The following is a 27,442-nucleotide window of genomic DNA, read 5'->3' as shown; positions in this document are numbered from 1 at the left end:
CGCCCCTTCCCTGCCAGCCGGGCGCGGGCCATGCGGCGGGAGGGGGGCCGGCGGCGGGGCGGGCGAGCGGCCGGGGGTCCCGGCGAGGGTCGCGGGGCGGCTGAGCCCGGTTCTCTCGCGCGCTTCGTGCGGCGCTGGGCGCTCCCGCTGGGGCTGCTGGTGGCGGCCGGGTGCGCGCTGGGGCTGCTCTGGGCCGGGCAGACGGGAACCGAACCCCGGGCGGCGACGGGCAGCCAGGTAAGGCAGCCGGGCATCCACCGGGGACTCCATCGCCCATGAGGCGCAGCCAGGGAGACCAGGGGGGCCCCAGGCCTGCGCGGAGGGAGGGAGATGGACGGGCCCCGGGGGGGGGCTTTGATCCACCGCCTCCCGGTGCTTTGACAGACGCAGCCTCTTGCCCCCAACACTCGGGGTCCGCACTTGACCCCCCTGGGAAGGAGGGAGGGAAGGGCAGCAACAGTGTTTAGGCTTAGACAAGGTGCGTTCCAAAAGTAATGCAATTTTTTTAAAAAGTAATTTATTGAACAAGTTTCCAAAAACACTTCAAATTCTTCAAAGTGCTGACCTTGGGCCTCTACACATTTTCCCCAGCGACTCTGCCATGACTGGTACGCGTCCTGGAAGGCGTCTTCAGGGACCTCTCGCAAGGCTGATTGGATCTCTTCTATGGACGAAAGACACACCTTTGCCACAATGCACTACTAGTCCACGAGTTCCCGGCCAAACACCAGGTGCCAACGCTGCTCCCCCAATAGTCCTGACGTCGCCCCAGCAGACTTCTTTTTGTTCCCACCCCTGAAAGGAACCCATTTTTCATCCATAGATGAGATCCAATCAGCCATGACAAAGACGTTGTGAGAGGTCCCCAAAGACGCCTTCCAGGGCGCATACCGGTTATGGCAGAGTCGCTGGAAAAAATGTGTAAGGCCCAAGGACAGGACTTTGAAGAATTTGAAGTGTTTGTGCAAATCTGTTCAATAAATTACTTTTTTCTAAAAAAATTGCATTCCTTTTGGAACGCACCCTCTGTGCTGCTACCTACAGCTTCTCCAGCCCTCTCTAAGCGGTTTTCAGAACTCTTGACCCCAACAATCTGGGTCCTCACTTGACCCACCTCGACATTAAAAACCCCAGGACAACAACATGCCAAGCTTGTCATTCCCATAAGCGATGCATGAATAAACGGGGGTCTCTTTCCGACAGCTGATCCATAAACCCCAGAGTCTGTCCAGCAGCCAGTTAAAACATCTGACCGCCCAGCTGGATTTGCAACGCCTTTGGAAGACTTACCTGCAGCCCATGTTGGTGGAGAGGTATCCCGGCAGCCCTGGCAACCTCAGGATTCGGCAGGTGAGTCTCTTCCCACTGGGATATTTGGCAGCTGGATTCCGTCCTTGAAATATTGCTGTGTAGATGAATACAGTGGTGCCTCTACCTATGAACACCTCTACTTACGAACTTTTCTAGATAAGAACCAGGTGTTCAAGATTTTTTTGCCTCTTCTCAAGAACTTGAGACTCCAAAACTGGAGGACGGAAGGAAAAGGGGGGACATGCTTGAAACATTTAAATATGTGAAAGGGTTAAATAAGGTCCAGGAGGGAAGTGTTTTCAATAGGAAAGTGACCCCAAGAACAAGGGGGCACAATCTGAGGATAGTTGGGGGGGGGGGAGATCAGAAGCAACGTGAGAAAATATTATTTGACTGAAAGAGTAGGAGATGCTTGGAACAAACTTCCAGCAGACATGGTTGGTAAATCCACAGTCACTGAATATTAAACATGCCTGGGATAAACATAGATCCATCCTAAGATAAAACACAGGAAATAGTAGAAGGGCAGACTAGATGGACCACGAGGTCTTTTTCTGCTGCCAATCTTCTATATTTCTATGTTTCAGTTTAGGGAGCAAGAGAAAGAGAGACTCAGGAAGGCCTCAAAGAAAGAAGGAAGGGGAAAAAAGAGAGGGAGGAGAGAAACAAGGAAGGAAATAGTAGAAGGGCAGACTAGATGGACCAGGAGGTCTTTTTCTGCTGTCAATCTTCTGTGTTTCTAAGTGATTTAGCCTGTCTTCATGCTTTTTTTCCGATTTCTCTTCAGTTCATCGTAGAACGGCTAAAAGCGCTGAAGGCTTCTTGGCAGGTGGAATTAGATGCTTTCGAGGACCGGACGCCACATGGCAAGGTCGGCTTTGCCAACGTGGTGGCCACACTTGACCCTGCGGCCACCTGGCGCCTGGTCTTCGCCTGCCACTATGACTCCAAATACTTCCCCCGAGACAGGCACGGACGGGTCTTCGTGGGGGCCACTGATTCGGCTGTGCCTTGCGCCATCCTGCTGGAGCTGGTAACAACACTGGACAACCGGCTCCTGAAGTCCAAAGAGCAGGTGAGACGGTCAAGGTGGGAAGCTGGGAACACAACACGTCAGGAGGAGGGAGTAGAGACTAGCGGTTAGAGCTGTCAGGGTGCCGTTGTCATCCTTCCCGCCTGTTTGGGTGGGGGAGTTTTCCAACCCAGAAAGAAATGCATTTATTTGTTTGCAAAGTACAATGGTCCCTCTACTTACGAACTTCATTCGTTCTGTGACCAGGTTCTTAAGTAGAAAAATTTGTAAGAAGAAGCAATTTCTCTCATAGGAATCAATGTAAAAGCAAATAATGCGTGCGATTGGGGAAACCACAAGGAGGGTGGAGGCCCCGTTTCCTCCGAGGAGATTCCTAGAGAGCCCCCCCCGGAGGCTTCTCCCCACCCTTTCCAGCCTTGTTCCCTCTCAGGAGATTCCTAGAGAGGCACCACGGAGGCTTCTCCCCACCCTTTCCGGCCCTGTTTCCTCCCAGGAGATTCCTAGAGAGGCCCCCCGGAGGCTTCTCCCCACCCTTTCCGGCCCTGTTTCCTCCCAGGAGATTCCTAGAGAGGCCCCCCGGAGGCTTCTCCCCACCCTTTCCGGCCCTGTTTCCTCCCAGGAGATTCCTAGAGAGGCCCCCCGGAGGCTTCTCCCCACCCTTTCCGGCCCTGTTTCCTCCCAGGAGATTCCTAGAGAGGCCCCGCAGAGGCTTCTCCCTGCCTTTTCCGGTTAGTTTTAGAGGCTCGGGTTTGTAAGTGGAAAATGGTCCTTGAGAAGAGGCAAAAAAAATCTTGAACACCCGGTTCTTATCTAGAAAAGGTTCGTAAGTAGAGGCGTTTGTAGGCAGAGGTACCACTGTATTTAATTATTTCCTATTTTAAAAGTAATTAAGGATCATCCTAAGGTACTAGAGAAGGAAGGACAATTTTTAAAAACTATTAAGTATTCAATAAACAATGCATAAACTTACTTAGCCGCCCTGAGTCTGCAGAGAGGGGTGGCATATAAATCTAATAAATTATTATTATTAATTATTATTACTACCCCCACTACAGGGGCCCCCAGTGAGGGCAGCAGCCCATCGCTCTTCCCTTCCTGTTACAATTTTGTGACTTTGTGGCCACAACACACAACCTAACCGCCACTTCTTTGTGGTTTTTCAGGCTCCGGAAATAACCCTGCAACTGCTCTTCTTTGACGGGGAAGAAGCTTTCCGCGAATGGAGTGAGACAGACTCCATTTATGGGGCCCGTCACCTGGCTGACCACATGGGCAGGACCCCCCATCGCCAGGGCATCACTCACCTCCAGGCGATAGTGAGTCTCCGGGAGGGGATGTTCCCATATAAGTCAGAGGGGGAAGCTGGGATTACGTCATCCCGTAATGGTGACATTACTGGGGCTTCGACCAGAATTAAAATAAAAATGAAATAAAAACCTTATGTTTTGTCCCAGCGATGAGCCCCCCCAAGAAATAGGTCCACACCCATCCACGGAGTCTTCAGAGAGCGGCGGCATATAAATTTAATTAATTAATTACATGCTTAAATCTTGTCAAATTATTATTATTATATTATTATTAATAATAATAATAATAATAATTTGACAAGATTTAAGCATGTGATCCTAATAAATTAGGAGCAGTGAGGTTTAAATGCTTAAAATACATCAGCAAAGCAAGAAACAAGTCCGTTCGGTCTCAGCTGTTTGTTAAGAGTTTCAAACAGTAAATCTCACTCCCCAAATACTTCTCTTTGATCAAACATCTCTCATTGACATGACTCACTCCGAGTTGGCAGGAAGCCCGGAGACAAAAGATTCCACTTTCTAACTTTGTAATTCAACATAAATAGGCCAAGAGCCAAATCCAAACACCCATCTGGTCCATTCGGAAGTTGATTTCTGCACTGGTTCGTCAGCTCAAAGTGTTGTAGAGCAGTGTTTCCCAACCTTGGAAACTTGAAGATATTTGGACTTCAATTCCCAGAATTCCCCAGCCAGCGAATGCAACTTGAAGATATTTGGACTTCAAGTCCAAATATTGGGAGGTTTCCCAAAGGTTGGGAAACACTGTTCTAGAGATCTATTCACACAGACCTCCTCTTCCTCAGCCACTCCTGCCTTCTGACAGTCCTGCGCACTCTGGCATCAATTAGAGGCGATTCCTTCTTGCATTTGTTTATTTTTTTCCCCCCTTGCAGTCTCTCTTCGTGTTGCTGGACCTGCTGGGCGCCCCTCGGCCATCCTTTCAGAACCACTTCCTTGCCACCTCCAGTTGGTTCGAGAGGCTTATCGGCATCGGTAAGACCCAGAAACCGGGTTAGCAGAAGTTGGCAAGTGTTATTGGATTCCCATGCAGATGTTTCGTCACCAGGGTAGGAAGCCCCACCGGCACAGTGGGAGAGTGAAATTTGTGAGAGAAAGAACAGCAGCAGGAATTCAGCCATGCATCTACCTAATGACAGGCACTTCTCAACTGACAATCCTTTGCTTAGCGACAGGTTTGAAATCAAAACAACGCTGGAAAAAAATTGACTTAGAAACATAGAAGATTGACGGCAGAAAAAGCCCTCATGGTCCATCTACTATTTCCTGTATTTTATCTTAGGATGGATCTATGTTTGTCCCAGTCATGTTTAAATTCAGTTCCTGTGGATTTACCCACCACGTCTGTTGAAAGTTTGTTCCAAGGATCTACTACTCTTTCAGTGAAATAATATTTTCTCATGTTGCCTTTGATCTTTCCCCCAACTAACTTCAGATTGTGTCCCCTTGTTCTTGGGTTCACTTTCCTATTAAAAACACTTCCCTCCTGGACCTTATTTAACCCTTTAATATATTTAAATGTTTCGATCATGTCCCCCCTTTTCCTTCTGTCCTCCAGACTCTACAGAGTGAGTTCATTAAGTCTTTCCTGATAGGTTTTATGCTTAAGACCTTCCACCATTCTTGTAGCCCGTCTTTGGACCCCTTCAATTTGATCCATATCTTTTTGTAGGTGAGGTCTCCAGAACTGAACAGAGAGAACAAAGCGAGAGGTTAAAGAGGAGTGAAGAGAAAGCAGGTAGAAGGAGGAAACAGTTAGAAAGAGGCAGAGGGGGTGCAAGAAAAAATAGTTCGAGGGGCAAAGTGGCGTAGGGTAAGGAGACAAAAATATTATCTTATGAACAGTGGATAAAAAATGTGGAATTACCATGTGTATGTAATATTGGAAGGTATACATGTTAAATTTGTATGTAAAAGTGTAGAGAAAAAATGGGGGGGGGGAAGCAGAAACAGGTGCAAGGAGTTCCTCTGGTTAATTCCTCCTTTGCATTCTGTAGAGAAACGGCTGCACCGCCTTGGACTGCTCCAATCCCATTCTCAGGAACAGCTGTATTTCCACCGAAATTCTGTCTACGGCTCCGTTGACGATGACCACATACCCTTCCTTCGGAAAGGTAGGTTTCGCACCCACTCCTCTTACACACACACACCCGCACACCTGTTCTCCCACACCCGCCACGTTCTCTCGTCTCCTCCTTCTTCAGTCATTATTTTATTCCAAAAGTTAAAACCACAAAATCCGAAGGGGCAGGGGGGGAAAAGCTACAAAGGCAAAACAACAAAACTAGACAAAAATGTTGTCTAGTTTTGCCTTGCAACAGTTCATTTAGTGACATTCAAAACCCAGCTAGAGATGGCCTAGAGGTGGAGCTCTCACCTCGCAACCAGGAGGTTGTGAGTTCGATCCTAGGGAGAGGCAGGTGTAGGATCTCCTGCTTGGATGGGGTGGGGTGGGGTGGAAGGGTTGGACTAGATGACCCGCAAGGTCCCTTCTTAAAACTCTGTTCGTCTGGTAAAAGTCACAACAGCACTGGGAAAAAAATGCGCAGTCAGGCAGTAGGGAAAGCAAGTAGGATGCTTGGCTGCATAGCTAGAGGTATCACAAGCAGGAAGAGGGAGATTGTGATCCCACTGTATAGAGCGCTGGTGAGACCCCATTGGAAATAATACCGTGTCCAGTTCTGGAGACCTCACCTACAAAAAGATATCGATGAAACTGAACGGGTCCAAAGGCGGGCTACAAGAATGGTGGAAGGTCTTAAGCATAAAACGTATCAGGAAAGACTCAATGGACTCCATCTGTATAGTCTGGAGGACAGAAGGGAAAGGGGGGACATGATCGAAACATTTAAATATATTAAAGGGTTAAATAAGGTCCAGGAGGGAAGTGTTTTTAATAGGAAAGTGAACACAAGAACAAGGGGGCACAATCTGAGGTTAGTTGGGGGAAAGATCAGAAGCAACGTGAGAAAATATTATTTGACTGAAAGAGTAGTAGATCCTTGGAACAAACTTCCAGCAGACGTGGTTGGTCAATCCACAGTAGCTGAATTTAAACATGCCTGGGATAAACATAGATCCATCCTAAGATAAAATATAGGAAATAGTAGATGGACAGACTAGATGGACCAGGAGGGCTTTTTCTGCCGTCCGTCTTCTATGTTTCTAAATTGTGTCCAGAGACTGATTAAGAATTCCCTTCCACCTTCTTAAAATCAAGCTTTTCTGTGAAAGTAGCTGTGGGATAACACCCACATCTGTGTGTTTTTTGACAGGCGTCCCGGTCCTCCACCTCATCAGCACCCCGTTCCCCAGGGTCTGGCACACCATGGAGGACACCGAGGCCAATCTGGACCGCCCCACCGTTGAGAACCTGAGTAAGATCCTGGCTGTCTTCCTGGCTGAATACCTGGGCCTCTAAGGTGGACGGAGGTTCTTCCAACCTCCGATGGTCTCCTTGGCGCTACCAGACGTGGACATGGCTGAGACGGAAACGACAGAGCTGGGATTTGCGGGAGGCGATGGCCGTGGTCCAAGATCCAGAGAGGATGGCCGTGCTGTGGAAGGTGGGACAGGAGACGGAGGGGTTCTCCTCGGAGCTCTGGAGGGGACCCACCACGAAGGAGGCGTCATGCGCGGCTGTCTCCTGCCGGTGGGAAACCGCCCCAGGACAACATGGTGGAGTGAGAAGATCCAGGATTGGCTTGCCTGCAAACTGGGACAGCCTGGGGCAGTGATGGTGAACCTATGGCATGGGTGCCACACGGAGCCTCATCTATCGTCACACGAGCCGTTGCCCTTGCTCAGCTCCAATGTGCCTGCATGTGCCAGCTGATTTTTGGCTTGCAGAGGCTCCAGGAGGGCGCTTTTGGCTTCCAGAAAGCCTCAGGGAGATGGAGGGCATTTTCGCCCTCCCCAAGCTGCAGGGAGGTTGGGAAACAGGCATTTCTGGCCTCCGGGAGGACCAGGGGAGGCCATTTTCGCCCTCCGCAGTCATCGAATTATGGATGTGGGCATTCCTTTCGGCACCAAAAGGAAAAAAGGTTCACCATCACTGACCTGGGGTGTTTCAAAAGGGCAAAGAAAGATTTGAGGAAGGGTGGGATTCTTTCACTCTTTGGAAGGGCAGTTGGGCCCTGCTCGGTCCAGATTCTCCCTTGAAACCATGCACGGCTTGAAGCAATTGGTGGGAAGGCCCCATGCTTGATTCCCCTGGAGTGGGCAAGGGGTCCTCAGTCTCCTTTTGCCCCCCCTCCCATTTTTTATTTCTTGTTCTGATAAATTTTTTTTTAAAAAAAATCTCACAGGAAATTACTGTGTGGTGCACACTCCCTTTCTTTCAAAATTGAATTTGGCTATTTAAACAGAGGAGCCTGTAGTAACACAACAGGGCAGTGTTTCTGAGCATTTCCTGTCGGAAACATCTCGCAGGTAAAAAGCACATCAGGAACTTTTTGATCTTAGCCTGACGCCGGGCGAGGCAAAGTTGGCTCTTCTATGACCTGTGGACTTCGACACCCAGAATTCCTGAGCCAGTCATGGTAGCTCAGGAATTCTGGGAGTTGAAGTCCGCAGGTCATAGAAGAGCCAACTTTGCCCCCCCCCTAGCTTGGAGGGATCCAACGATGGCAACATTGAAGTCTTGTGGACTTCAACTCCCAGGAATTTTGGGAATTGAAGTCCACGACATCTTTAAAAATTGCTTCCTGGAGAATTCCGGAAGTCAAAGTCCTTTTTAAAAAGTTGCCAAGATGTTCACACCCCGTTGCCTCAGCTGTTTCTTGTCCTGCAACCTTTCCATTGTATTTAACACAAAGCGTTTGTGGGTTTTTCCAAGCGATTCCTCCTTTCATTTGACCTGGTGTGGTATAACTTGTTTTTCCACTGTGGGACTTTTAACAATGCATTCCTTCCTGTCGTTTTCGGGGGGGGGGGGGGGGGGGGGGGTTTGGGTGGGTGGGTGTCAATCAATAAAAGTTGTCGCATTTTTTGTGGGTTGTCTAAATTTCCTAAGCCCTAGGGATCATTTGGTAAGGGAGATAATCTATCTATCTATCTATCTATCTATCTATCTATCTATCTATCTATCTATCTATCTATCTTCCTTCTATCTATCTACCTACCGACCTACCTATCTCTATCTATCATCCAGCCATCTATCTATCTATCTATCTATCTATCTATCTATCTATCTATCTATCTATCTATCTATCTACCTACCTACCTACCTACCTGCAGTATCTATCTATCCATCCATCCATCCATCCATCTGGATTTATATGAAATTAAGCCCAAATGGGATTGAACACAGCTTGAACTTGAAGCAAGATTTAAAAATAAATAAATACATCTGCAAAGTAGAATTTCATAGGCAAAAACAAGTAGATTCTTAAAAGACGGAGACACCAGATGTGAACTCTGCAAAGGAGAAGAATAGCAAAATGTAAGCAGGGGTCAATTTGCCCTCATGGCTGGCTGGGGAATTCTGGGAGTTGAAGTCTACTTAGACTAGACTGCCATTTTTCGGGGTGTAGGCAGGGGTCCTCAAACTTGGCAACTTTTAAGACTCATGACATCAACTCCCATAATTCCCCACACTTCTGGAAGTCCACAAGTCTTAACAGTTGCCAAGTTTGGGGACACCTGTGTAGGGTTTCCTGCACTCCCGTGGGGGAGGACTAGATGACCTCCAAGGTCCCTTCCAACTCTCAATCCATCTTCATCTTTAAAGCTGCCGAGCTGAAGAATCGCCGTCGTTAAAAAAGGATTTTTGCAAGAAGGAAAACTTCTCGGGAAGGCTCTTGTTAGAAACCTTTAATGAAATCGTTCCCAGGAAGGCTTTCAAACCTGGAATTTTGCAGGACAGCCATTCCACCCACACACACACCGGTCAAGGACGTAGCCGTAGAAGGAAGACAGGCCACCAGGGATAGAGAAGAGTGGAGAGAAAGGACATCATCTACCTCTGGACCAGATCTAGCTAAGGCCGAGCAATGGCGGAGGCTTGGGTCCATCGCTCGGGCTACGTCTGGGTCTCCAGCTTGTTCATGTACTCCTGCAGCGCCTGCAGCCGGGCGTCGATCTCCGAGAGGTCAGCCGAGGGCTCATCGTAGAGGTTTTCTGTTAGGGGGAGGCGACAGGATCAGGTGGGGGCGGCCAAGGGGATCATCCCAAGCCGCCCACAGTGCCCACAGTCAAGGATCACAAAAGGGAACTTAGAGCAGCGCTTCTCAAAGAGGGGATGTGCCCCCTTGGGGAAGGGGCACAGAGCAATGCCAGGGGGGGCACGTGACTCCCGGAAATGTGCTTTTTTTTTTATCGCAGGGTTTTTTTGCACTGAACAATAGCACAGAGAAGGAGACACAAAATGCATGTAACAAACCCTTAAGAGACATCATGGAAAACTATACTGCTCAAAAAAATAAAGGGAACAGTCAAAGAACCCACCCTAGATCTGAATGAATGAAATACAGTGGTCCCTCGATTTCCGCGGGGGATGCGTTCCGAGACCGCCTGCGAAAGTCGAATTTCCACGAAGTAGAGATGCGGAAGTAAATACACCATTTTTGGCTATGAACAGTATCACAATCCCTCCCTTAACACTTTAAATCCCTAAATTACCATTTCCCATTCCCTTAACAACCATTTACTCACCATTATTACTGGTACTCACCATTGAATAAGACACTTAGTGATCCTGATATTTATAAACATAATTATTTATTAATAATTATTTTTTGTTATTTGCAAAAATTATTAGTTTGGTGATGACATATGACGTCATCGGGCGGGAAAAACCGTGGTGTAGAAAAAAACCCACGAAGTATTTTTTTAATTAATATTTTTTGAAAACCCGTGGTATAGGCTATTTGTGAAGTTCGAACCCGCGAAAATCGAGGGAACACTGTATTCTCATTGAATCTTTTGTTCTGTACAAAGTGGCAGGTGCACAACAGCAGGTGAAATTGATGGTCAATCAGTGTTGCTTCCCAAGTGGACAGTTTGATTTCACAGAAGTTTGATTGACTTGAAGTTATATTGTGTTGTTTAAGTGCATTAAAATAGTAATTAAACACCCCCAGAGATGGTCACCCACCTGAGTTTTCCAAGATCTCCTCCGAGACGCCAGCCCTCTTCGCTTTCCCCCTGGCTTGGCCCGTATTTGGGGTGCTGGAGAAGCGATTTTTCTGAGCGTTGTCCGCACGAGGACCCTGATTGGAGCACAAGAATTTGGGTGTGGGTGGGGGGTGTCACATGGTCTGCACAGGACCCTCTTGGAGGGCTCTCCTTGAATCCAAAGGGGGGCTTTGGGAAGATGGGCCTTCGTTGACCACTCACCGCTACGGGGCCATTCCAAGATGAAGAGCTGAAGGGCTTCCTGTTCCTGGCGAGACGTCTTCTGCCTCTAAAGGAACAAGGACAGGATACCAATAAGCTATTAGTCTCCAAATGGGGGAACCGTGCGGTCAGGCGGTGGGGAACGCGAGTAGAAGGCTTGGCTGCATAGCTAGAGGTATTACAAGCACGATCAAAATATTTAAATATGTTAAAGGGTTAAATAAGGTCCAGGAGGGAAGTGTTTTTAGTAGGAAAGTGAACACAAGAACAAGGGGACACAATCTGAAGTTAGTTGGGGGAAAGATCAAAAGCAACATGAGAAAATATTATTTGACTGAAAGAGTAGTAGATGCTTGGAACAAACTTTCAGCAGACATCTCTTACCTTGGTGCAACGGGCTCCGAATAATCCTCCATTTCACTCCCTGAGCTGGCGGAGGTGCGTTTGCTGCGGAAGCTTTCCACTGGGGAAAAAGAGAGAGAGAGAGAGAGAGTGTTATTTGGGGCAGGGTCCTACCAATCCCCCTGGACTTCAACTCCCAGAATCCCTCTGCCAGCAAAGTTTCAACAAGTCTTAAAAGTTGCCACGGTTGGCTGAGGAACTCTGGGGGTTGAAGTCCACAAGTCTTAAAGCTGCCCAGGCTGGAGACCCCTGCCATACCTGAAGAGCTGCGCCCGCGTGGCTTCCCAAGGCCATTTCCGCTGGGGAGAACCGCGGCGCCCCTGAGCTGGGTGTGGTGGTACCAGCCCCTGGGCGGGGTGTCTCCTACGCCCCGGTGGAGATTCCGTTTGCTGGAAAGGAATCCGGTATCAGGCAAGGCGTAGAGGAAATCGGCACAATATTTTAACTTTGATTCTTACTTTTTGCCTGTCCATTGTTTTTAAACAACAGGTTTTCCTGAATGGTGACGAATGTTTTTTAAATTATACTGGAGATTTTTAAAAGTATTATTATTATTATTATTATTATTATTAGTAGTAGTAGTAGTAGTAGTAGTAGTAGATTTGTATGCCGCCCCTCTCCGAAGACTCGGAGCGGCATTACAGATGGAGTTCATGAAGTCTTTCCTGATCAGTTTTATGCTTAAGACCTTCCACCATTCTTGTAGCCCGTCTTTGACAAAATTGATCAGGTCCAAGGACGGGCTACAAGAATGGTGGAAGGTCTTAAGCATAAAACTGATCAGGAAAGACTTCATGAACTCCATCTGTAGAGTCTGGAGGACAGAAGGGAAAGGGGGGACATGATCGAAACATTTAAATAAGGGTTAAATAAGGTTCAGGAGGGAAGTGTTTTTAATAGGAAAGTGAACCCAAGAACAAGGGGGCACCATCTAAGGTGAGTTGGGGGAAAGATCAGAAGCAACATGAGAAAATATTATTTGACTGAAAGAGGAGTAGATGCTTGGAACAAACTTCCAGCAGACGTGGTTGGTCAATTCACAGGAACTGAATTTAAACGTGCCTGGGATAAACATAGATCCCTCCTCAGATAAAATACAGGAAATAGTAGAAGGGCAGACTAGATGGACCATGTTTTAGTGGCCATCAAGGCCAGATGTGGCCAAGTAATTGGATGGCAGAAACTAAGCCACGTTTTGCAGGAAAGTCCACTCACTTCTTCTGTTCAACCTCCTTTTGTTTCCGTTCTTTGGCCTTCACGAAAGCTGTGGGATCAAACCGAGGGGCTCGGAGACCTGCAGTCGGAAAAGAGGGAGGAGAGTCGTGGGCATTTTAATGACATCTTTTATCTCCAACCAGAGGGTAAAAACCAGCCAAATAATAATAATAATAATAATAATAATAATAATAATAATAATAATAATAATAATAATAAATAATTTTAATTTATTAGAGTTGTGTGCCGCCCTTCTCCGAGGACTCAGAGCGGCTCACAACAAGCCATACATCATGTACAAATCCAATATTAAAACACCCTTATTAAAAAACAATCATGCAACCCAAACAAACCATACATAAACCGAGACAGCTAAGGGGTATTTCGATTTCCCCATGCCTGGCAACATAGGTGGGTTTTCAAGAGTTTATGAAAGGCAAGGAGGGTGCGGGCAGTCCTAATCTCCAGGGGGGAATTGATTCGAGGGCCGGGGCTGCCACAGAGAAGGCTCTTCCCCTGGGTCCCGCCAGACGTCACAATGGTGTTGAAGCTGACTGGACTAAGGACTAGCCAGATGAATGCCCTATTTCTTTCCTTTTTTTCCTCCCCAAAATCTAAGGTGTGTCTTATACTCTCAAGAATATGGTTGTCAAGGTTCCAGGCAGCATCCAAACTAAATCAGAGTCCAAATCAAACTGCTCGTCAAAAGTTCCAGTTTATTGCCGGAGCCATCCTGGCAGCCATACTGTTCCCCCCACCCCAAACGTGCCATGTGGCCCACTCAGGTTGTGCCAGCATGGCCAGTTCCCTCCTTCCGCTTCCGCCCAGGTGGGGGAGCATAGGATGACCTTGAACTCCTCGAAAGAATGCCTGGTGGCTGAATCTGTCCCCTCCTGAAAATCCCCCCTTCCAAATTCCCATCAACATCAGCTCTTCTATAGATCGTGTGGCAACCCAACTTCTGCAACCGGCTTGACAAGGGAATTTATAGGGCAACGGCAAAGATTGGCGGTCGAAAAGACAAACTCCCCCCCCCCATCCCGGCACCTGTTGGGGAAGGCGACTGGTGGGAGAGGCGGCCCTGACTTCCGCTGCGCCCGTCCCTGGAGGTGGATCGTGGCCGGCTGGCTCCCCAAGCGACGCTGCTGCGGTCCTGGGAATTGGACCGTTCGCCCGAGGCGGAGCGATGGGCCTCTCGCTTTGGGTGGCCGGCTCTGGTCAGGCTGTGGGGAGAGAAAGGGCGAAGGGGGGCCTTCAGAGAGTACGCAGGGAGGCCTCAACTGATGACAGTCTGTTTAGCGGCCGCTCACAGGAAATTTATTTCTTTTAGCATTAAGTTATTTAGTCTGTTGTAACTCCGAACGGTCATGAAGTGAGGACTACTTGCCTCCCCTTTTTGTACAAAGCTAGCTCGTTGGTTAGGTTCTTCACGCGGATCCGGAGGCTCCTCTCGGCGGCTTTCACTTCCGCAAGCTGCCAGAAAAAAAAGCATTCGAGAGGGTTGGGTGGAATGCGACCCCAACGACAATAAAGGAAGGAAAATTAAATCTAAATCTAAGCTCAGAGTTGAAAAGGAGGGGGGGGGGGCTTGGTGCTCTCTCAGGGCTTGTGACTCTTGCACCCAAACTTGTGACCCAAACTCAATAACACCAGCATTGATCATCTAGTCATCATTAGCACTGAGGATGTTACCTAGCTGGGTCATGAAATGTCTACAGGAAAACCCCCAAGTTCTGAGGGAGGGAGGGAGGGAGGGTGGAAGGAAGGAATGAGGGAAGGAAGGAAGGAAACAAGAGGGAGGGAGGGACAAAGTAAAGGAAGAAAGGAAAAAAGAGGGAAGGAGGGAGGGAAGAAGTGAAGGAAGGAAGAAGGGAAGGAAGGTTTATTTAATTGGATTTATATAGCCGCCCAGAGTCCTTTGGGAGTGGGGCAACATATAATCCAATTAATCAATCAATTGGATTATAATTAATCTACCCGTCTACCTCGTCAGCCAGCTGCCGGCTCTCCTGAAGGCGCCTGGTGGCCAGGCGCTGGTGCTTGGCCCGTTCCTTGGTCAGCTGCTCTTCCAGGGTCTGGACCACCTTCTTCAGGATCTTCACCTCTTTCAAGCCGCTGCCCTTGGAGGCCACCTGGAGCTCCTCCTGCGCGCTCAGCAGCAGCGACTCCATCAGCTGCTTCTCCTCCAGAGCACGCTGCAACCTGCCCGGGCAGGGGGGGGACAGAGGGGAGGGCTTGCAAGGGTCTAGTGTAGACTGTTGCCGAGTATTGCAACAATATGGCAAACCTAACTTGTCAATAAAGCATCTCATTCTTCTGTCTTAAAATGTGGGTTAACTGTTTATATCTATATGAATATGGAATGCCCTCTGTGGATATGATAGGATTAAACCTACATGCCTGGATTTGTTTAAGGAAATAATTATCCATTCAAGCTTCCGTTTCACCTAAGGTAGTTAAAACCCTTCTGTTTGTCTAAGGCAGGGGTAGGCGAAGTTGGCTCTTCTAGGACATGTGGACTTCAACTCCCAGAATTCCTGAGCCAATCACGCTAGCTCAGGAATTCTGGGAGTTGAAGTCCACAAGTCATAGAAGAGCCAATGTTGCCTACCCCTGCTGTATTGATTCACTTAACAAGGGAGGCAAGCGAGGTTGTGAAATGGGTGCAAAACACATTCAAATAGCCATCTTGCTTAGCAACGGAAATGCTAGGTCGTAAACAGAGGACTTCCTAAGATTTAATTTAATTGCTCTCCTGGCTCGCAGGCCTCCAATTTTAACCGTCTGTATATTCCGAGGATAGTTCGCCGACCCCTGAGCCCCCCCGTCAACCTCCTCTGGCCGCCCCTCCCTGACCGCTCCTCCTTTTCGCTCTCACTCACTCCTCCCGAAGTCGACGGATCTCCATGTCCCGGAAGTCCTTGCCTGGCTTAGCCTTCAACATGGCCAGTTCCTCCTTCAGCTCCCGGATCATTTTCTGCAGAACCACCGGATCCGGCTTTCCGACATAGGGAAGGGGTAGCGGGTAATGGATCCTGACGGGAATCGAGACAACAGGAATTGCGGACGATTTGGAAGAAAAATAGGAGCCCAAAGATCTGAGGACAGATTCCCCAATTTATTCCTTTTAAGTAAGTATTCAAATTTATTTTTTATGTGGACCTCTCGCAGAGCGATTATGTCTAGATTGTTCTTGGATAGTTTATTAAGAATTTAGTTTAAAATAATTCTTTTATTTGGTGAATTTAAGCCATTTATGTTTGCGGAGTAAAGTTTGATACCCAAGTTTATCTTTTTTTTGTGGGACTACTACTACTATTATTATTATTATTATTATTAACTGTATTTGGGTCATCTTTCCCACCAAATTTCTCATTCTTATCAGTTGTCTCGCCCTGTCTATTCCATTCCCGACCTTCTAATCGCTCTATTGTTCTAGGAGGATCGCCACCTTAGATTTCTGGCCACGGTGGCAAATTCAAGACCAGTGGACTTCAACTCCCAGAATTCCTGAGCCAATCACGCCAGTTAAGGAATTCTGGGAGTTGAAGTTCACATGTCATTAGAAGAGCCCACTTTGCCTACCCTCGAGCTAAAGGGGTTCACCTGTCAAGCCGGTGCAGAAGTTGGCTGGCCACACTATCTGGTGTTGATGGGAACTTGGGAGGGGGGATTTTCAGGAGGGAACAGATGCAATCAAAAGCATTCTTTTGAGAGGTTCAAGGTCATCCTATGCCCACCCACCTGGGGGGAAGCGGAAGGAGGACTGGCCACGCTGGCACAATCTGAGTGGGCAACGTGACAGGTTTGTGGGTGGGGGGGACGAGGGATGTGAACTTTCAGTTGGGTGGGAAACTCAGATTCATGTATAAGTGCTGTTGTGGTTAGCTCTGGCCCAGCTCCTGCCCCAAGGACTGTGGATGTGGGGGAGACATCCACATGCTGCAAGCCTGTTTTACCCGTGGTGAAATCTGCTGATGAAGGCTCCTCTGACCAAGAAGACATGAGTGACAGGGAGGAGGAGAGTGGGGCAGAGAGCTCAGAAGGAGATCAATTCTCTAGCTCCTCCTTGGATTCGGAACAAGAGTTAATGATATAGCCACGCATGCGGAGAGCGATGCATAGGCAGCAACAACTGAGAGATTATTATCAAAGAAAATGAGGCCACCTGTGGTTGGGTGGGGCTGTGGTCATTAGTGAGGCTGCTATAAAGAGCAGCCTGTGGGTTTGGCCATTGTGGAGGATTATCTGATCGTTGTGTTTCGTGACTGCTTTACTGACTTTGACCTTTTGTGTGCTGATTTTCCCCCGCTTTGAAACTAAACCAGAGAAAAGTGTGTGTCACTTTGTGAAAGAAGGACTGTGAATTGCCTCACAGCTGCAAGCTAAGTATCACAGAACTGATAAGGGACTTGTACCAATTACCAGTTTGTTTGGAGACAAGTGCTCTTGGCTATACCAAAAGAGGGCTTGGTTTAAGTGAATTTTCATTATAAAGAACAATTGTTTTGAATTTTCAAACATGTGTGTGTCTGAAATTGTATCTGTGCATTTTTGGGAGGATTCTACCAGAGAGCCCGACAGAACAAGTGCCAGGATGGCTCCGGCAATAAACTTTGAGGAATACTTTGATTGAGCTTGGATGCTACCTGGAACCCTGACATCACCTGAATTTTGAGTGCCTGTCCCCCAAATTTTCCACCCCTCGCCTCTACGTCAGCAACAGGGGGTCTCAAAATGATTGATTTCTCAAGATTCCCACCCCGATTCCCGGTCGCCCCTTAAAACCTGCCTGTCAAACTCCACCGAGTAAATCAGGATGAGGTAACGCTTGGAGTTCAAGGGGGACGTTTTGGAGGCCGAGGGGTGTCGGGGTCCCACGCCGATCTTCCTGTTCCGCAGGGCCTCCAGGTCCGCGAAGGTGAGGAGGTCCAACGTGACAGACTCACTGCTCTATTTAAAGGGGGCAGGGGAAAAAAAAAACAAGAGGCACCGCCAGGTTGATCCCAGAATCCTTCACACAAATATTCATTAATGAATATTGGTATTGGCTCCCAATTCGTTTCCAGTCACAATTCAAAGTGTTAGAAACATAGAAACCTAGAAGATTAACAGCAGAAAAAGACCTCCTGGTCCATCTACTCTGCCCTTATACTATTTCCTGTGTTTTATTTTAGGATGGATCTATGTTTCTCCCAGGCAGGTTTAAATTCAGTTACTGTGGATTTATCTACCACGTCTGCTGGAAGTTTGTTCCAAGCATCTACGACTCTTTCAGTAAAATAATATTTTCTTGCATTGCTTCTGATCTTTCCCCCAACTCACCTCAGATGGTGCCCCCTTGTTTCTTGGGTTCACTTTCCTATTAAAAACACTTCCCTCCTGGACCTTATTTAACCCTTTCACATATTTAAATATTCATGTCCCCCCTTTCCCTTCTGTCCTCCAGACTAGACAGATGGAGTCCATGAAGTCTTTCCTGATAGGATTTATGCTTAAGACCTTCCACCATCTTTGGACCCGTTCAATTTGATCCACATCTTTTTGTACGTGAGGTCTCCAGAACTGGACACAGTATTATTCCAAATGGGGTCTCACCAGCAATCTACACAGCGGGATCACATTCTCCCTCTTCCTGCTTGTGATACCTCTAGCTATGCAGGCAAGCATTCAACTCGCTCCCCCCAGTGCCTGACCGCACGGTTCACCCATTTGGAGACAGTCAGAAATCACTAGTCAAGGGGGAACTCCAGATTTACTTAACAACTGGGTGAATAATTTACCAATTGTGGTCATTCACTTAACAACTCCAGCAAGCAAACGGGCCAAAATTCACTTTACAAACGTCTCACTTAGCCCGGGAAATGCTCAATTGTGGCCCTACATCAAGGACTACTGATGTGTAAGAAAGCGTTGGTGGAAGGCAGGCAGGAGGGCAGGGAAATAGCCAACTGCCGCCTGGATAAACCTTCCTGCCCAGCCAGAGACTGAATTTAGGCCCAGGACGTGAAAGCGGGGTGGGGTGGGGGTGTCACGCGTACCGGAACCCGATTGGAGGCTCACCTGCGCCAGGGCGGATTCCAACATGCTGCAGAAGATCCCAAATTGCTTGAAATTCCCCGTTTTGTGGGTGAGATCTTCGATAACTGCAGGAGGGGAGAAAACGAGGAAGGGAGAGAGACAGAGAGATTGGAGTTCCTGCAGAGACAGAGGGCTGCATTTCAAGAAGGGGAGGTTTGCAGCCCTCCTACCTGCTTGGCCAACTCCGGGGTCCTGGCAGGAGAAGGCCTGACCTTCCCCAGGTGAGAAAGACCCCTAACACTCCTAACATTCCTCAACACTCCATGGCCTGCATTGGCTGCCGATCAGTTTCTGGTCACAATTCAAAGTGTTGGTCATGACCTTTAAAGCCCTACATGACTTTGGACCAGACTACCTCCGGAACCGCCTGCTACCGCACGAATCCCAGCAGCCGATAAGGTCCCACAGAGTTGGCCTTCTCCGGGTCCCATCGACTAAACAATGTCGGTTGGCGGGACCCAGGGGAAGAGCCTTCTCTGTGGCGGCCCCGGCCCTCTGGAACCAACTCCCCCCCGGAGATTAGAATTGCCCCCACCCTCCCTGTCTATTGTAAACTACTCAAGACTCATTTATACCGCCAGGCATGGGGGAGTTGAGATATTCCTTCCCCCTTGGCCATTACAAGTTATGCATGGTATGTTTGTGTGTATGTTTGGTTTTTATAAATAAGGGTTTTTAGTTGTTTTATTATTGGATTGTCACATGCTGTTTTTATCATTGTTGTTAGCCGCCCTGAGTCTACGGAGAGGGGTGGCATATAAATCCAATAAATTATTATTATTATTATTAATTGCAGGTGGACATCAACTTACCACGGGTTCACTTAGCGACCAAAAGCCACAACGGCCCTGAAAAAGGGGACTTTATGGTCCTTTTTCACACTAAACGATCGTTTCAACACCCTTGGGGAGGTCACGCAATCAAAATTCAGGCGCTTGGCAACTGATTCGTATTCATGACCAGTCACCGTGTCCCAGGGTTATGTGACCCCCTTTTTGCGACCTTCTTAAGTCAAGGACCAACTGTAGTTTTCCGTAGCTTCCCAAACTTTTTAACTATGTGACTTAAATTGTTTTTTCTAGATATTTTAATACTATTTACTGTATTTTTTGGAATATAAGGTGCACTTTTTTCCTCCCTAAAAGAGGCTGATAAATTGGGTGCGTCTTCTACTCTGAGTGAATGAATGAAATTATTCATTTAAGCTTCAAATCGTGAGGCCTGGACAAGTTTTGTTCAAGAAATCATGTCTTTGTGTCTGTGATTTCTACAGCAGACTAACCAGGTTTACTTCCGCAAAGCTTCCTCAAGGCTTGGGCTGGCCTCCCTCACCATCCTCCCATTGTCCTCCCAACCTTCTCGCCCGTCCGTCAAGACTCACAGGCAGCGTCAAATTCCCCTCGCCACTGGTCGGTGGTCAGCCGGTCTTCCACCTCCACTTCGAGCAGGTTCCCTTCCGTCGTCATCCGAAGGGCGTGCTCGGCTCCGCGGAAAACATAGTCCACTTGCAGGCCGTAGTCGTTTCGATTGGCCATGGCGGGACCGAAGGCTCACCGCCCGCTTCGCAAAACAAGCTCGTCACCTAGTTTGGGACAGGGAATGGGGAGATGTTTCTATACTGACATGCAAAAGAGGACCTTCCGACCTGCGTCATGGGGGTCTCCATCTTGACTCCAGTAGTTGTAGGTGCTCGAGCCCCCACAACCTTTGAGGAAGGTTTTTAGGGCTTCACTACTTGAGCAGGGGGTTGGACCCGTCCAGGGGTCTCGAACCTTGGCAACCTTTAAGTCTTGTGGACTTCAACTCCCAGAATTCCTCAGCCGGCAAAGTCCACAAGTCTCAAAGTCGCCAAAGGCTGGAGACCCCTGGACTACAAGATCTAAGGTCCCTTCCAATTCTGTTATTCTGTAATCCCAAAATCAATTAGCCACCGGAACAGCTTGCCACTAGAAGTTGTGCGTGCTCCATCATTGGAGGTTTTTAAGAGGCTCGACACTTGTCTCAAATGGAATAGGTCAAGTGTGGGCAAAGTTGGCTCTTCTTCTATGACATGTGGACTTCAGCTCCCAGAATTCCTGAGCTAATGATGATTGGCTCAGGAATTCTGGGAGTTGAAGTGCACAAGTCATAGAAGAGCCAACTTTGCCTGCCCCTGGTATAGGGACTCCTGCAGGGGCCCAGGGTTGGACTCAGGCAATCAGGAGATCTACTGAAACTTTCGGCCAGGGGTCAAGTTTGGGCAGCCACTGGGGCTTCACAGGAAGAAGGGCTTTGTGGTGGGGTCAGTCTGGACAAGAGCTTTTCTCCATTGGGGTTGAAGGAGGGAGAACTGGTCTCGGTCGGGCGAAGGGAGTATCGGAAGAGCTTCCCTCTGGCAAAAGGAGAAAGGCCAGCAGCAAAGGATTCCTGGGATCCACTTGTAGGATCTAGAGAGCCGCTACTGGATCAGGTTGCTTAGGGGCTGGTAGGGCTGTTGGAGAACAGAAAACCCGATCGGCCTCAATTAAAGAGCCAGGAATTATATTTGCACAACCCACAAAGCTGCATTCATCTTAACGGGTTGTCCAATGACTGTACAAGCCCTAACCCAGCCGCCATCAGTTTCCAGCAGCCAAACTTTAACCCACTTAAGCGGGTTCCAATATCCTGGGCAGACCAAGAAAGGTGGGCAGTTCAGGGCTTAACCTTAACCTGGTTAAGCCCTGTTGTGGGAACCCAAAGAACGGATTCATCCAAGAAGCTCCACGTGTAGGGAAGGGGGAAATGCAGACTAGTTTGCTGGGCAGACGGACTACACAGCCCATCATCCCATGCAGGGGTCGGCCCTCAGCTCCCATCAGCCACCCCCACCCCCATCCCACCTTCTGCAGGGTCCATCTGATGTCCATTGGAACAGGGGTCTGTCTCCAACCTTGGCCACTTTTAAGACTTGTGGACTTCAACTCCCAGAATTCCCCAGCCAGCTTTGCTTTGCTGGCTGAGGCATTCTGGGAGTTGAAGTCCACAAGTCTTAAAGTGCCCCCCCCCCCTGTTCCATGGAACACTGAGGGGGGGGGATGTCGAACTACACATCCCATCCTCCCCCGCCACAGGCTCTCGACGGGAAGGCACTTCCCGCCCCCCCCCCAAAGCACAGGAGACTGGCTGTGGAAGATGGGAGGTGTAGTCCTCAATACCCCGCAAACCTTCCGCCCGGGCACGACTGAAGGCGACGGAGGAAGCAAAGCGGGGGCAGCCCGAGGAAAGAGAGGAGGGGGGGGTCTCCAGGGGTGGCAAGGCAACGAGGCCCCCTCCCCAAAAACAACTCACCTGCCCGCCGCCGAACCTCAACTGCCGCCTCTGGAGACAGGCTCCGCCTTCTTCCCTCCATTGGTTTCTGGCTCAACAGCTTCCGATCTCTCATTGGCTCCCAGCAAGGCCAATCATGCGTCCCCGTTCGTGATGTGCCTAGCCGCCTGTCATTCAAAAGAATAGAGGCTTGCCCCCTTGTGGAAGCTCTGCCCTTCGTTTTGTTGGTGTTGCGCCCCTCTGCTTGAAGAGCCGTCCTATCAGCAACGCGGGGGGCGGTAGCTCGTCCCTGATTCGCCCCTTGAGAAACCCCGCCCAGATCCTGCCTTTTGGAGGCTCTATTGGAGATTACTCTTGTCAATCCTACGGCCGGCGGGGAGCTCCTCCTGCAGAAGGGACGGAGGAAGGGTTGAAAAAGATGCCGCCTTTAGCGACCCCTAGCGGCTTTTCGGGGTGAAGCGGAGCGACCGGCGCTTTCCAGACAGGCGCTTCGCGGGTTCGAGACCCGCTTGCGTCAAGTGAGCAAAGGACGCACATTACAGAAACCGAAAGTAAAAATACTTTTTTTCCCCTTTAATGCACGATTTTCGATTAGGAATGCGCTTACTTTTCTCTACTTTCCAAAGAGGTAAACTGGCATGTAGAGTTTTCCATGTGTGGGTTGTTATTTCATTGGACTGGGAATTTTAAGAATTCTACATTGTAAGATGTGCAACTCCTTTGATTTAACGGGAATTCCAAGGTGGGGATTTTTCTGTGCATAGAGTGAAATGTAGCCAATGGCCAATATCCTGTTTCGGCAGCATCCAAGAGCGATGGAGCCTTTAAGTGGCAGGCTGGGGGCCTTTTCCAAGATTTAATCTTTCCTGCCTGGTTTGCCAGAAGCTGCTTGTCTTTATCCCAAGCCTCTCCAGGCCTCTGCAGAAAAAGGGCTTCAACTAGTACACTTCATCACTGAAAAATTAAAAAGCCGTAAAAACTGCAGAACTAAAGTCGGAATAAAATCAGATTTGGGGGAGAAAAAAAAAAGAGCATCAGCTTCGTTAATAAAAATGAAGTTCTTTAATGAAGAAAACTGACCCTCCTCTCATAAAAAAAACAAAATTAAATATGAAAGTGTGGCAGCATGAAGCTCCAGCAGGATCTCAGCCTACATTCTGGGATACGACACGAGCGAAATCCACGAACCCTCGTAAGATCTCCGTTAACTTTGCCTCGGAACCACCGTGTGTGAAAAGAGTGGAATCGTTGCAAATAGAAAAACTTCAGGAGCCTTGTTCTGTCTTAGTGCCGAGCCCTAATAATCAGATGCACACAAATTGTCTAACAAATAAAAGTATTAAATATTTACAAAAGTCCCAGTATTGTAAGAATCTTTTAAGAGGCTTTTCCAAGAGAGAAGCTAGCAAAGTTTTATCAGTTGCCCAAAATCCCCAAAGTGAAGATAAACACGGTGATAATTACCAGCTGCAGCAAGAGTTCCCGGGCGTAGTTCTGAGAAAGTAACGGGAAGGCCGAAGCGCCTTAGCAAAACTAAGAATGTGCTCTTTTGAAACAAAAACTGAATTTAAGAGTCAAGATGAGATGATTCCCAAATGAACAATGTTGTTTTCTGCAACAAGGGGGAGCAGGCCTCACCCTTAAATAGTGTGAGGGCATGACCCAATAGCCAGCAATCTCCTCTTAGCCAACCATTCGTGTCTCCTAGATGCCCTCCGAACTCTGGCATCCAGAAGAGGTTCCTCTTCTCAATGGCAGGACTCCTTGGACCTTCTCAAACCAACAGTCATGAATGGTAGAAGCGCTCCTTAAAAGATTTAAGATGGCAAGTGGCAGGAAAGCACAAATACTAACAGCCAAAATGAAGCTGGTATTGGCTTTCCAAAATGGTGGCTTTTCAGCTATACTTTATCTCAGAGTTGTCCAATCTTGGCAACATTCAAAGTTGTGGACTTCAACTCCCAGAATTCCTTAGACAACCCTGCTTTAGGAGGATGGTAGCCGGATGAACACCTGGTAGTCAGATTCTTTCCCCCATTTTCCTCCCCAAAAACTTAGGTGCGTCTTATACTCCGAAAAATACAGTATACCGGGAACTCGCATTTTTAGGACAATCCTTGATTTATTTGTTTAGATATTTAGATATGAAATATTTATTTAGATAAACGGAGGGGAGTTTGCCAGGAAAGATAACACAAAGGACACGCAAACGGACACAATCACACCCGTACCGCACGCAAGGGGGGTTCAGCCTGGGGAAATCTTTGTGGCCGAGGCTTGTTCTGAGCGAGCTCTTAAAGAATGGCCGTAGACCTTGTGGATCCAACCCAAAACGCAGGACAAGGAGTTTTTCAGTCCCGTGAAAGTTAGAGGAAAGTTTGCAGCCCATCCTGAGTTCTAACCTCTTAGTGTTCCTGGTCCAGGTTTTGTTTACTTTCCAATTTTTTCTTGTTTTCCTTCTAAACATTTGGTAACTTTGTTGAGGTTTGTTGCACTGAGTGTTTGGATGATACTTTTCTGGCATCATCATAGGCAGGAAAACACTACATTACTGTAAATAGTACGTTGTAAAGCAAGGGGTCAGACTAGAAGACCTCCAAGGTCCCCTTCCGATTCGGTTATCCTGTATTCTGCGAATGTAAGTAAACCTCTACAGGTCGCCCTCGTCTTACAACAGCTCATTTAGTGACTGTTCGAACTTACAACGGAACTGGGAAAAAAGTGACTTACAACCATTTTTCATACCCCGTGGTCACAGGGCTCAAAATCAATCAGGATAAAACGAAGACGTTAACTAAAGACATGTCCAAAAAACATGTAGATGAATTAGAAGAACATCAAGTCAGTTAAAAAAGTCAAGTATTTGGGAATTTGGCTAACAGCTAAATGCACTTCGATAAAAGGAGATAATTACCCAAAATTATTAAAGGATATTTAGAAAGATTTAGTGAGGTGGTCTAAATTACAAATATCCCTATTAGGTAGAGCAGTGATTTTCAACCTTTTTTGAGCTGCGGCACATTTTTTACATATACAAAATAATGGGGCACATTGAGCGGTGGGGGCAATGGGGGACGGCTAAAAAAAGTTTGGACAAAAAAATTATCTCTCTCTTTTCCTCCCTTTCGCTCTATTTCTCTCCCTCTTTCTCTCTCTTCCTTCCTTCCTCTCTCTTTCCATCCCTCTTTCTTTCTTTCTCTCTTCCTTCCTTCCTCTCTTTTTTGCTCTCTTTCTCCCTCCTTCCCTCCCTCTCTTTCTCTTTCTTTCTTTCTCTCCTCTCTCTTTCTTTCTTTCTCTCTCTTGCTTTCTTTCGCTCTCTCTCTTTCTCTCTCTTGCTAAGCTTCGCGGCACACCTGACCATGTCTCGCAGCACACTAGTGTGCCACGGCACACTGGTTGAAAAACACTGAGGTAGAGTTTCGGTAATTAAGATGAACGTACTCCAAAGGTCCTTTATCTATTCCAGACATCCCCAATTAGAAACGAATAAAAAGTTTATAATGGATGAAAAACGAGTTCCTTTCAGGGCTGCCTTAATCCGAGGGAAGAAAAAGAAGTCTGCTGGGGAGACATCAGGCCTATGGGGGGGGGGCAGCATTGGCACCTGGTGTTTGGCCACGAACTCACGAACTCATAGCGCATTGTGGCAAGGTGCGTTTTTTGTCCATAGAAAAAATCCAATCTGCCTTGCGAGAGGTCCCCGAAGACACCTTCCAGGGTGCGTACCGGTCATGGCAAAGTTGCTGGGAAAAAATGTGTAGAGGCCCAAGGTCAGTACTTTGAAGAATTTTTTGTGCAAATCTGTTCGATAAATTACTTTAAAAAAAATAATTGCATTATTTTGGAACGCACCCTGTGAACCTCTGCCAGCGTCCAGAAAAAAGAAACACTCTCTTCACTCTGGGCAGCAACTCTCCTCCTCCTCCTCTTCCTCTTCCTCCTCCTCCTCCCGCTCAAATTCCGAGCTTTTATTTCTTTCTTAGTAAGTTTGCACGCCTTATTTTGCTTTTACATTGATTCCTATGGGAAAAATTGCTTCTACTTGCAAACTTAAAAACCTGGTCACAGAACAAATTAAGTAGAGATACCACTGTATTGCCCCCAACAATCTGGGTCCTCATTTTACCGACCTTGGAAGGATGGAAGGCTGATTCAACCTTGAGCTTACTGAGATTCAATCTGCTGAACTACTGGCAGACCGAACCAGAGAGTTATAGAGGTGCAAATGACAGACTCAACGATTCCTCTGTAAAACTGGACCAGCAGCTCCGTGGGCAGCTTGAGCTGGTCAAGTTCAAGTCCAGGAAGATCAAGAGAAGATCTAGATCAAGTGAAAGGAAGATCTAGATGGAGATCCTTCAAAAAGGAAGAGCTGTTTTCCTTTTGGCAATTTACATTTCAGACTCCACCTCTCCAGTGCAGTTATTAACATTGTTGAAATTGCAGTTTAATGTGTACGTGTGGTGTGTCTACTCATTCAGAGAGGGGTGCCTGGCTGGGACAGATTGCTCTGGTCACCATGTTCTCTGCTTCACCCCAACCTTCTCCAGCCTGGATTCCAGCTGCGGCCCAAGGGGACTTTTTTGACCCGTGGAAAGATTATTTGAACCTCTCCAAAGTCTTGATGGAGATCATTGAGGAGCGGAAGAAGGCACCCAATTTGTCTCCTTCTTTGGAAGCCCCTTTGGACCTCATCGTTCTACACTGGGTGAATGGAGGCAGCAACGGTGAGACCCCCAGTCCCGAGACCCCCGGTGTCTATGCAGGAGACCTCTCGCCTGCTCCACCAATCCAACCAGGGAGCTGCAATTTTTGCAAGCACAACGGGGAGTCCAAGAAGGTCTATTCTTCCCACGCCTTGAAGAGAGCCGACGGAGTGGTGGTGTGCCCCATTCTACGCAATTACACCTGCCCGCTTTGTGGGGCCACTGCCAACCAGGCCCACACGCTGAAATACTGCCCCCAGAACAAGTGGAAGCAGTCCTTGTACCGCAGAGGTGGGCGCAACGCGGCCGGACGGATGATGAAGAGATAAAAGGGGAACATGCACACACACACCCTTCCCCGATCCTTCTTCCACGGAAAACTGGAAGAAGGAAAAGGAAAAGAAGTTAAAACGCAAGTATGGAGGGTGAGAAAGAAGAGGCATCGCCCACAATTTGGAAAGAGAGAAATGCAATGGGTTTCCTCCCCCTGCCTCCCATTTCCAGTTCTTCAAAAAAATCACAGTTGCAAAAGAGGCGATTTTGCATGACTTTGATTGATATAGTTATATTGTCTATGATGGATGAGGCCGAACTTTGTTTTGAACAAGAGGAAGACTTGCCTCTTTCAACTGCACCAAATTTCAGTTCTGGACTGTAACAATCTGGACTTTCTTTTCCAAAAAATTAAACTTGTAAGTTTCAAAATCCTTTTTTTTTGGGGTTTTTTCTTTGTTTGTAATTGT

General features: G+C 47.9%; 3 protein-coding genes across 3 annotated transcripts; 2 read left to right on the top strand and 1 right to left on the bottom strand.

Moving 5' to 3' along the window:
- Window positions 1-86: 86 nt before the first annotated feature.
- QPCTL (glutaminyl-peptide cyclotransferase like) lies at window positions 87-7,980 on the top strand. Its single transcript, XM_070764708.1, has 7 exons — window positions 87-237; window positions 1,204-1,350; window positions 2,099-2,386; window positions 3,508-3,660; window positions 4,545-4,644; window positions 5,667-5,783; window positions 6,945-7,980. The coding sequence occupies exons 2-7, from the start codon at window positions 1,300-1,302 to the stop codon at window positions 7,088-7,090; spliced, it is 855 nt and encodes a 284-aa protein (XP_070620809.1). The 5' UTR covers window positions 87-237; window positions 1,204-1,299; the 3' UTR covers window positions 7,091-7,980.
- Window positions 7,981-9,468: 1,488 nt separating this feature from the next.
- CCDC61 (coiled-coil domain containing 61) lies at window positions 9,469-22,195 on the bottom strand. The gene is made up of 14 exons (XM_070764799.1): window positions 22,015-22,195; window positions 20,087-20,287; window positions 18,688-18,770; window positions 17,417-17,577; window positions 15,507-15,659; window positions 14,610-14,826; window positions 14,012-14,097; window positions 13,672-13,847; window positions 12,625-12,703; window positions 11,668-11,798; window positions 11,392-11,470; window positions 11,008-11,074; window positions 10,766-10,880; window positions 9,469-9,789 (listed from the first exon to the last, which is right to left on the bottom strand). The coding sequence occupies exons 2-14, from the start codon at window positions 20,238-20,240 to the stop codon at window positions 9,692-9,694; spliced, it is 1,599 nt and encodes a 532-aa protein (XP_070620900.1). The 5' UTR covers window positions 20,241-20,287; window positions 22,015-22,195; the 3' UTR covers window positions 9,469-9,691.
- Window positions 22,196-26,512: 4,317 nt separating this feature from the next.
- NANOS2 (nanos C2HC-type zinc finger 2) lies at window positions 26,513-27,028 on the top strand. Its single transcript, XM_070764607.1, has one exon. It carries the CDS (start codon window positions 26,513-26,515, stop codon window positions 27,026-27,028), a length of 516 nt encoding a protein of 171 aa, XP_070620708.1.
- Window positions 27,029-27,442: the final 414 nt, after the last annotated feature.

This window comes from Erythrolamprus reginae, chromosome 11, assembly GCF_031021105.1.
Source record: "Erythrolamprus reginae isolate rEryReg1 chromosome 11, rEryReg1.hap1, whole genome shotgun sequence".
Lineage (NCBI taxonomy): Eukaryota > Metazoa > Chordata > Lepidosauria > Squamata > Dipsadidae > Erythrolamprus > Erythrolamprus reginae.
Note: the sequence above shows the minus strand (reverse complement) of the source record. Positions and strands in the feature narration are given on the sequence as shown.

What these genes read in the sequence shown, in the direction of transcription:
- QPCTL (XM_070764708.1), top strand. Translation starts at nt 1,300, where the DNA reads ATGTTGGTGGAGAGGTATCCCGGCAGCCCTGGCAACCTCAGGATTCGG. An exon ending in GCAACCTCAGGATTCGGCAG is followed by an intron (nt 1,351 to 2,098) that starts GTGAGTCTCTTC and finishes ATTTCTCTTCAG; the next exon opens with TTCATCGTAGAACGGCTAAA. An exon ending in TCCTGAAGTCCAAAGAGCAG is followed by an intron (nt 2,387 to 3,507) that starts GTGAGACGGTCA and finishes GTGGTTTTTCAG; the next exon opens with GCTCCGGAAATAACCCTGCA.
- CCDC61 (XM_070764799.1), bottom strand. Translation starts at nt 20,240, where the DNA reads ATGGCCAATCGAAACGACTACGGCCTGCAAGTGGACTATGTTTTCCGC. An exon ending in GCCGGCAGCTGGCTGACGAG is followed by an intron (nt 14,098 to 14,609) that starts GTAGACGGGTAG and finishes TTTTTCTGGCAG; the next exon opens with CTTGCGGAAGTGAAAGCCGC. An exon ending in CCAGTCGCCTTCCCCAACAG is followed by an intron (nt 12,704 to 13,671) that starts GTGCCGGGATGG and finishes TTCCGACTGCAG; the next exon opens with GTCTCCGAGCCCCTCGGTTT.
- NANOS2 (XM_070764607.1), top strand. Translation starts at nt 26,513, where the DNA reads ATGTTCTCTGCTTCACCCCAACCTTCTCCAGCCTGGATTCCAGCTGCG.